Source organism: Dunckerocampus dactyliophorus, chromosome 16 (genome assembly GCF_027744805.1).
Source record: "Dunckerocampus dactyliophorus isolate RoL2022-P2 chromosome 16, RoL_Ddac_1.1, whole genome shotgun sequence".
NCBI classification, from domain to species: Eukaryota; Metazoa; Chordata; class Actinopteri; order Syngnathiformes; family Syngnathidae; genus Dunckerocampus; species Dunckerocampus dactyliophorus.
In genome coordinates this window covers 12,779,912-12,790,000 of record NC_072834.1, presented here as the reverse complement: position 1 = coordinate 12,790,000, position 10,089 = coordinate 12,779,912, and the positions used below count along the sequence as shown (strand labels likewise).

Here is a 10,089-nt window from a genome sequence, read left to right as displayed (position 1 = left end):
GACCCCTCTGCACACTGCTCACTCAGCCTTTTTGCTTGTGTGGCGAGCCGAGCCGTTGTGCGTGTGCTATCTCCGGACGGGTTTTGGGGACTGGGCTCCTGGCTGGAGCTTGTGGGTTGCTACCTGGAGGCCGGCGAGGCGTACGGGCGTGTTCAGTGGTCAAAATGTGCAACTGTTGGTCACTCTCCGGTAGGGGAGGGCACTGATGTAATAATACATTTTTTTCCTAATATTGACACGATCGACAGGCAAAAGTCCCAAAGATCAACGAGTGGCTCGCGATCGACAGGTTGGTGACCCCTGGTGTAAACAAACATGAGAACACAAACTTCTTAGTGGTCTAAAACTGTCTTTTACAACTTTTTTTATTGGATCATATAAGATTATTGTACCTAATGTTGTGGATGGTGTGCTGACTTAGTTGGTTAATAAACCCCGGGTACACCTTTACAGCATCGACACAGGCGAGAGTCCAGTGAGCGGCGGGCCAGCAGCTGCCATGGACCAGCCTCATGTAATCCCTAGCCAGGGCGATCTGCTGGGCGACCTTCTCAACCTGGACCTGGGCCCTCCTGTCAATGTGCCTCAGGTGTCCTCCATGCAGATGGGTGCGGTGGACCTTCTGGGAGGAGGCCTGGACAGCTTGGTGAGAATCAACAACTTATTTTGCCTTAATGCTTAGTTGCCTCTACAACATGATTGCCATCATTAACACATTGATGAGTAATAGAATAAACCTTTATTTGTCCACCTAGAGGGAAATTATGGCCTTCCAGCCACAAATTGCACAGTAATTAGTGTATTCGCAGGGTCTTAAAAAGTCTAAAATCCAATCATTTGAATTTAAAGTGCTCATGACACCAAAACATGTCAGTCTTGTTATTTTCGGTGTGAACAATAACATTGAAAGACATATTTCCTGTGTTAGATGTGTGCTTGAATGTTTAAATTAGGCCTGGGCAATAAACTGAACATTTACCGTTACCGAAATGTACTACAATAACCGACGTCATTTTGCCCTTGTCGATAAATTCTGTGTTGTTATAAAAAAAAGTATTATTTGTCTGTTTTGACTGTGATGGTATGCTATGTTCATTCCCCTTTAAGACGAGGTACAGCTTGTGTAGTCATGTTACTTCTCTCATCCAGCCTGAACAAGAAGGGAAAGAGATGATGAGGGAACGGCTGATGGTTCAAATGAAGAAGCGGCAGTACAGTGCCAGCATTTCACTCGCTTATGCGCCTAGAAATAGACTGTGTGAGTATTAAAAAAAAAAAGGGAGCACATGTGCGACTACGTTTTTCAACCCTTTCATTCTCATTTTGCTCCTGAAATAAGTCCATACAAATTGAATCAAAGTAGAGGAACATTTTGGCGCATCTGTATATAAATCTACAAGTCTCCTACAACTTTTCTTGGCTCACATCGGCAACTTGTGTTGACGCGCGATGACATCTTAGCCATACAAGCTGCACTCGCTGACGTAGCTAACTAGCTGGACTGGATCAGTTAAATCAGGTGTAGGGAACCTATGGCTCGGGAGCCAGATGTGGCTTTTTTGGTGATGTCAGTCATGTGGCTGTATGTGTAGATTAGTACATGTGTGTACAGGATGTAGTATGCCAGGGTATGTACCATACATTCATGTATGGAAAAAAGTTTTATTAAAAGAGTACTTTCATTTTGTTATTGTTTTTTCAATCTTTTGGTATCATGAGCACTTTGAGACCTTATTATTTTAAACTCTAATCAAATGTATTAAATACAATTTTAAAAGTGTATTAACATTACTTTTATTTAGAAGAAATGCTGTAGTAGCGGGACCCTCATTGTAGTCCTACAAATTCAAATGTTTTTGTTTCAGAAGTGACAGCTATTCTAGATGGCTTGCGGTTGCTAAGAAAAGTCTTTTTTGTCTTGTCTTTGTTTGTGTTTGGTGTTGTCTGTGATGTTGGATGCCCTTTCCTGGGGGGGGCCCTGCTCCTTTTCTCTCTTGTAGCTGGGGGGAGACCTGGGCGGAGGTGTTGGGGGAAGTCCAGCTGTAAGTCAAGTCCCTCTCTCTTTGCCTGCGTGCCTGCAAGCTAGAATCAAGTTGACAAGCACTCTGCTCCTTTTGCATACTTTTTAGCTAGAAGATCACTTAGTTGCACTTTGCATGTTTTGGCCTGTTGTTTTTTTGTTGGCCCATCTGACCTCTGTTGTGTAATTTGTATGCAGCAATGTGAATGCTGACAATAGAGCACATTGGGGCAGATGGCCATGCTCATTTTGTGTTATCCAATGCGACATGTAATAAATCAGCAAGCATTGGCATTTACGGTCCAAGTTATAATCTGGGCTAAAACATGAAAATGTGATGCCTACATTGACTTAATTCACGTCTTCCCATAAAGGTGTTTCAGCAGTGGAGATCATTTGCATGAGCTTCTTGTGTGATTCTTCTCAGCTTCATAGCCCTTTTTTTTCCCCCCTACATTGTAATGCTTTAGGCTGACTTCATGACCCTGTACTCTCGCTGTGATGTTCTCTCAGGTGGGCCAGAACTTCATCCCTTCGTCCGTCCCCAGCACGTTTGCTCCATCACCCACTCCGGCACCTCCGGCTGTCAGCAGCAGCGGCCTCAATGACTTGTTTGAGCTCTCCACGGGCATGGCCATTGCATCCGGAGGCTACGTGGCGCCGAAAGCTGTGAGAACAAATAGTTTATGATCATTTAAGCTGCTTTAATAATCTTATGTGTATTTTAAATTAGCAATTGGGAAGGGAGAGCTTTGGTTGTCCCGCTTATTTTAGCCTTAAAAGTAGGTATGTTTTGGTTGATCGCCCACCGTATTGGCCGATTTTCTGTGGAAAAGAACGTGATCGGCCAATCAGTGCCTTTCAATGCTGATTACAAAAAACGATCTGAACCTGTATAGAACCCTGTGTGCAGTGTAGTGTCCTGCTCTAATGTATTGGGTAGTAGCCCCTTCTCTCTCCCCCTTCCCTTCACAATGCGCAGGCATGCAGCGGCAAACCCAAACAAACATGTCTGCCCTGTGGAACTTATATGCCGTTTATTTTTTAATAATTACCTATTTCTGGGGCCTCTGGCCGTCAGGGCTTTCGGATGAAGTTTTAGAATGAATCTAAAATGCACTATATGATGAGTTTTCTTTTTTTTTATATAAGTAGATTAGGTGGAGTATTTACCTTGACGTGTCTGCAGTCTTCCTCAGAAGGGTCATCTGACCACAGTGACAGTTTCCTGGTGTACAAAAACAAAACCATAAAAACCCATTGTCATTGTGTAAAGTACATCTGGACACTAAATACAAAAATTGTGAGAAAATGCTGCACAAAATTTTTTAAAAACCTCGATTCACACTGACATGCAATCTTAATTTCGAAATATGTAATCAATTTGAATTAACATTCAGCCACAAAATTATTGCTCTGTACTGTTTTCTGTCCTCTCTTTATTTATTTTTTACTTTTTTTCCATTCCTTGTAAATATACAAATCTTGTATATTTTATATTCTTCTATTTTATTATATTTGATTCATGCTGTATTGCATTTCAAATAATAGTGTTGTTTTTCTTTTTTCTTCTGCAAGTGAGAAACTGCAGCCAGGCAATTTCCCTTGTGGCTCAATAAAGTCTAAGTCTAAATCATTTTTTGCAGAATGAAAAACTCTGAACAGTCTCCGTGAACCGTGTACACCTATTTCTCCAGGTGTGGCTGCCTGCAGTGAAAGCCAAGGGACTGGAGATCTCTGGAACGTTTTCTCGCCGTCAGGGCCACATGTACATGGACATGACCTTCACCAACAAGGCTCTGCAGCACATGACCGACTTTGCAGTCCAATTCAACAAGAACAGGTGAGTGTGTGTGTGTGTGTGTGTGTGTGTGTGTGTGTTCATAATGAGCATGCTGAGCATGATTTTTGTGCTCTACTGCAGCTTTGGGATGATCCCCACCAGCCCGCTGCCCATTCACACTCCTCTAATGCCCAGCCAGAGCATTGACATCTCTTTGCCCATCAACACAATCGGGCCAGTCATGAAGATGGACCCTCTCAACAATCTCCAGGTATGGAGACGCTTACAAACAGTAAGTCCACCTGCTGAGAAGGATTCATGCAATATTCTTTTTCCACACAGGTGGCCGTGAAGAACAACATTGATGTATTCTACTACAGCGTGCTCATCCCTCTCAACATATTCTTTGTGGAGGATGGGAAAATGGGTAACTTTGCTTAACCCTCTGAACATCTGCAATGTGTTTAGCTCCACCCTTATTGTACCGTACAACAGTAGGTAACCCAGCACCAGGGTGCCACAGATCCCCTTCACTGCTTTGACAGTAGTAACACACACACACAAAAAAACTGCTGTATCGTATAAAACGTCAATTGTGTTAGCCGGATATCATGTTTTTTGTGTGTGTTCTGTGTCCTTAGAGCGGCAGGTGTTTCTTGCTACCTGGAAAGACATTCCCAATGAGAATGAGCTGCAGTACCAGATAAAGGAGTGCCACCTAAATGCAGGTAGGTCTCCCGTGACTACAGGAACAGCTTTAAGTGATGGTACATTGGAACCGCTTTTGTCGTCATAAAATGTGAGACCTGAAGGTGTCATTTCTATGAAAAATGTCAACTTCCTAATTATCGCTAATCAGCGTGAAACAGCAACGGGAACATAACCACTGACTAGTTACACAGCATTAAAACATGCACAGTGACAAGAACTGACCCGGAGTCCTGTTTTTTTGTTTTGCCCACATGGTTCTTATAGGACACGTCACAGCCTGCTCTTCCTGCTGAGGGAAACATCGTCTTCCCTATCCAACGATGCTCACGATTGTACGAATTCGAACAAAGTAGCTAGCTGGCTAGCTTGTCAGTTGAAACCCATAATAGAGCTACTTTATCATCCTCTTCCTCGTAGAGGTGTTGCTTATAATAGCTTTGTCGGTCAATGTGCAGCCAGTAATTAGACTAGCATCACAGCAACATTGCATTGGATGTTTTTTACTCAGTAACTCTTAAACTCTTGCAGACACAGTGTCGGGCAAGCTGCAGAACAACAACATCTACACCATCGCCAAGAGGAACGTAGAAGGACAGGACATGCTCTACCAGTCCCTCAAGCTCACCAACGGAATCTGGATCTTGGCCGAGCTCCGCATCCAGCCGGGCAACCCCAACTACACGGTACAGTTATACATAACATGCCCCGTGCATCATTTTAAAGGTTTTTTTACATTTATTTTTTTATCCTAGGGACATTCTCTGCCATTAATTAATTTATATGTATTTATTCATTTTATAGTTATATTTTTGGTTGAAATTAATACAGGTCACATATTCCAGAGGATATTTATTTTAGAATTGGCATGTTTTTTCAGTTCCTAAAATGGTAAACCTACACCAAAGCTGACACATTTGTTCCTAAAGACATCAACTATAGTATATTAATATATTATATTAATATGAAATATATATATATAATATTCATATTATGTAAATATTAATATCGTATTTTAACTGGAGTTTTTGGGAAGCTGACAATAAATAATGCATAATATTTTTACAGCAGTTTTGGGAAAGATTACATTTTTGTCGCTAGGATAAAATGTGTGAGGCTATTTAAAGGAGCTCATGGAAAAGGTGTCACTGACTCTTGTGTCCTGGCTGGTCCTGCAGCTGTCTCTCAAGTGTCGGGCCCCCGAAGTCTCTCAGTATGTGTTCCAGATGTACGACGCAGTGCTGAAGAACTGAGCAGCCCGTTTCATTCATCTGGGCATTGAACACAGTTGTGTTACCTCCCTGCCAAAAAAAAAAAAAAAAAAAGAGGCAAACATCCTAACAGGACAAGACAAATAGATTTTCTTCCCGTAGATGAAAAGGTAAATGTTATGTAGTTCATGCAAATTGCAAAATGTGTTGTTGCTCAGAGGTTCTTTCATGAGAGATTTTTTGGGACACGTACTGTAGGTCACCATCCATGATATTTTTAGCTTCTCAGTGAAAACGTGTCAAATCATTCCATCCTGAAGTGTCTTAATGTTGTGACTTCCAGATATCATTGCATGTGGCTCACATTTTATTTTTAATACTAGCTGTTTCTTTTTGCCTGCGATGATGCCACTATTGTTATCACTATCGTTATCATGCGTCTTACTCAGCACTCCCACCTTTTGGATTAGTTAGCATTTGCTGTTAAGGTTGCTGTTTTAATACATGACCAAATGATTGCAAAGCACTGAAGTTGAATCTTAAAGCTACATTTAATGGACCTTTTTCGCTTATACTACATACCTGCAAAAACAAGTGTTGTTACCTCCCTGATGGAACAGGAAGTGCACCGCACGGTGCTTGCTAGTCGCCAATCGTCCCACTATTGCAACCACATAGTTGTACTCTAGCAAACTCTAAATGCTATTTATTGTTCATCTACCTCTTGTGTTTCCTTGAAAATGATCCTTTTGGTTGTGGTGATTCTCAATTAACTCTTGTTTTCTTTTCACCTACTTTTTGTCGAGCCAGTTCAAACCTTTTGCATCTCAGTTAAACCAAACTCCCAGGACCAAGCATTCACTTGTTAAAGGCCATATATTTTTGTTTTCTTGTAACAAGCTGAGTGCGATTCAGTCGTCAAGGCCCAGCGTTGTCTTCGTCCTGTGTAGATTAGTGATGATATTTGTGTCAGTAAAAAGTACGCGACATTGGCATTAATTACCCTTTATATATAACACAATAAAGCCTACTTCTGGCTGTGTATTATTTGTTGGTGGGATTACTATGTACAAAAAATATGAATATACTCCATGTGTCCATTTTTATCCCTTGTTGTGGATTTTCCCCAATTTAAAACAATGACTTGCAGGTTTATGTATTTTTTATGCACATTTAGGTGCACTCCTGTAAACATCTTTATCCAGCAGTACGGAAAAAGAATTAAATGAAATGATTTGTCCTGCATCAATAAAGTGTCACCATGCATTGCCGTTGTCAATTCAGGGTTTGTGTGTGTTTCGTTTACTGCAACTTGATATAAAAGGAAAATCTGAAAACAGATGTTCTGTCTGTCATCCTGGAAATCTAAAGTAAACACAGATGAGAGGCGTGAAATCATTGAAACCTTAGTTAAACTGTTACACTGCCTCCAAAACCAAACCCTGCAAAAAGTCGCTTACCGTGAGGACATCTCCGGCGTTATCGGAGCCATCGGTGATGCTGCAGCTCCTTGAGGGTGGGCCGTTCTTTAGGCTCTGCAGTCAGACTCTTCTGCAGAAAATCTCGACAGTCTAAGAGACAGAAACAAGAAACAATACAGTGAAATACGTCCATTTCCTGAAGAAAATGTCAATCATAATTTTTTCCCACATGCACACCATGTTGAGAGCCATGTGCTTACGATTTAAGTATTTGTTCTAATTTATTAGTACTATTTTCATTATCTATAGAAACACTCAGCCACTCAAAAGTACATTAATGATAAGTGATGAAATGGCATGGGCTTTCAGTGGGTAGAACCAGGGCAGTGGTGCCAACATGGAAGAAATGTCAGCCATCATGCCAATGCTAGTGCATAGTCCTTTAGTAAAATAACAGCATTTGTGATGCAGCCTGGTCAGTAATATTTTTTTTGTAATAGTCATAATTTTGAAATTTGATCTCATGTTGGTGTGAATCGAGAGCTCAATTTATTTTTTTCGTGCAGCCTGACAGGTAAAACGCTTCCAAATTTAAAAAGCAACTCCTTCAGAATCAACCGTGCCTCTTTGGCAGTGGTTCTCATTATTTTCCATCATGCGCGAACACACAAGAACACAGTTCTATAAAAAAAAACACTTCAAATTTGTCCAGGATCTCTTTGCTAAGGAAAAAAGCAGAACACTGAAAACAAAGCAAGAAGCAAACCCAAAGCAAGAACTGGAAGAACATCTGGAAAAGGCCCACAATGACACACAAAGGCACGAACCACAAGTCATCCCACATGATATCCCACCTATTCAACCTCCTGAATTCCATTTGCACTGGCCCTCCAAAATGGAAGTAGAGAACACAGTACGGTGTGCAAGATGGGCTACCTGGAGAAGAACAACTACATCGAAACATCTGTACAGAAGGCCAGCATTCCAGGGTTCTCTGGTTTCTTGGAGCATACCAGTATGATCTGGCACCAGATTCAAACAGCTAACGAGGACAAAAGAAACCTCCATGTAACCTTCCTAGACTTTGGATCAGTTCCCCACAACCAATCCTTTAACTTCTTCCACATTCCATTATCCATCACTGCTCTAATGAAAGCCTACTTTGAAGACCTGCAACTGTGCATCACAACAGCTGACTACACAACATCATGGCAGCGTCTAGAAATAGGCATCATGGCAGGCTTCACAGTCTCACCCCGAGCATTCACAAAGGCCATAGAAGTCATCATCAGGGCCTCCAGATGGGTGGTGGGAGGCAAGCGAAATAAGAATGGAACCCGCCTTCCACCTATCCGAGCATTCATGGATGACATGACCACGCTGACCACTACTGCGGCATGCACCAGTTGGCTACTTGGAAAGCTGCAGGAAAACATCAGGTGGGCGTGGGTGAAAATCAAGCTGAATAATTCACGAAGCATATAAATAGTCAAAGGAGAGCTTAAAAATGTGAGGTTCTGCATTGGTGACGACCCAGTACCGATGGTGTCGGAGCAACTTGTCAAAAGCCTGGGCAGATGGTATAATGCAAGAGCAGGTGCAGCTACTAAGGCAGGACATCACCAACAGCCTAGACACCATCAAGACACTGCTGCCAGGGAAGCTCAAACTCTGGTGCCTACAATTTGGACTTGGCCACTCAACACTTGTCCCAATAAGTGGAGAAGATGGAGCGAACCTTAACCTTGTATGTGAAGAAGTGGCTTGGGGTCCCTGTCTGACCAACATCAGCATCTACAGCAAAGGAATCCTTGAATTCCCTATCACTAGCTTCACCGAAGAGTGCAAGCGCTCTAAAGTGAGACTACAGGTGACACTGAAGGACTCCAGATTCCAGACCGTCAGCAATGCTGCACCACCCCTGTTAACGGGATGGAAATGGGACACCATCCAATGCAGTACAGCACGCTACGTCATGAACAACATGTGACATGTCCAGCTGGGGAGAGGAGGATTTGGTGTTGCAGGGACTAAACCAACTTGGCGCAAAGCTTCAGCTTCACAAATGAGGAAAATGGTGGTAAAGGACTTGTGCCGTCAGGAGTAGGCTGAAAGAAGCGCAAAGGCTGTCTCTCTTGCCAAGCAGGGACAATGGCTGAGGTGGGAAGGCGTGGAGAGGAGAAAGCTCACCTGGAGGCAGCTCTGGGAAATAGAAGCAAGCAACATCAGCTTCATCATAAGAGCTACATATGATGTGCTCCCATTCCCTAAAAACCTTCACCAGTAGTATGGCGAGGACCCAACCTGCACCCTCTGCCCAAACCCAGCGACTCTCAAACACATCTTGACGAGTTTAAGGACCACCCTCACACAAGGCCGCTACACCTGGAGGCACAATCGGGTCCTGGAGAGTCTGGCACCAGTCCTTTAGAGCAACCAATTCCATCTCTGTGCCAACATTAATTTGAGAGGGACAGAAACAGCCTAACCACCCCCCGATGAAACCAGAAGCTGCACAGCTGCCCATGGCCAAGTCTAGATTGGAAGATGCTAGTTGATATTGGCAAGCAACTAATCTTTGCCCCAGAGATTGCAACCACCACCGTTAGGCCAGTCTTGGTGCTATGGTCCCCTTCACTAAAGGTGGTCAATATCATAGAGCTCATGGTCCCATGAGGGCTACGAACGAAAGAAAATTGCGCTACACAGACCTGGCAGCAGATGCACAAAAATGAGGATGGAAGGCAAAGGTCTATCCAGCTGAAGTAGGATGCAGACATTTTGTGTTTTTTTTCTACCATCAAGCTCCGAAAGAAGCAGCCAGTGGCTATGGATCAAGTGCAAGGACCCTTGCTGGACTCAAAGCAGAGCCGATGAGCTCTCTCGAGGTGTCATGGGCCTATCAGCGGGGCTGTCATTGAAATACCAATAAAGGAGGGGGTGCCC

At 43.0% G+C, this 10,089-nt stretch overlaps 1 protein-coding gene across 2 annotated transcripts in view; it reads left to right on the top strand.

Annotated features, from left to right (window-relative positions):
• ap2b1 (adaptor related protein complex 2 subunit beta 1) overlaps positions 1–6,988 on the top strand; it is a 17,806-nt gene extending 10,818 nt beyond the window's left edge. The window contains exons 14-22 of one of the 2 annotated variants that reach the window (XM_054755696.1): positions 454–646; positions 2,001–2,042; positions 2,534–2,689; positions 3,718–3,863; positions 3,945–4,074; positions 4,146–4,230; positions 4,445–4,531; positions 5,043–5,197; positions 5,690–6,988. In XM_054755696.1, the coding sequence (XP_054611671.1) occupies positions 454–646; positions 2,001–2,042; positions 2,534–2,689; positions 3,718–3,863; positions 3,945–4,074; positions 4,146–4,230; positions 4,445–4,531; positions 5,043–5,197; positions 5,690–5,764 (1,069 nt within the window). In that variant the 3' untranslated portion in view covers positions 5,765–6,988. The remainder of the gene's footprint in view (positions 1–453; positions 647–2,000; positions 2,043–2,533; positions 2,690–3,717; positions 3,864–3,944; positions 4,075–4,145; positions 4,231–4,444; positions 4,532–5,042; positions 5,198–5,689) is intronic. The other variant, XM_054755697.1, reaches the window with a different exon arrangement.
• The last annotated feature ends 3,101 nt before the right edge of the window (positions 6,989–10,089 follow it).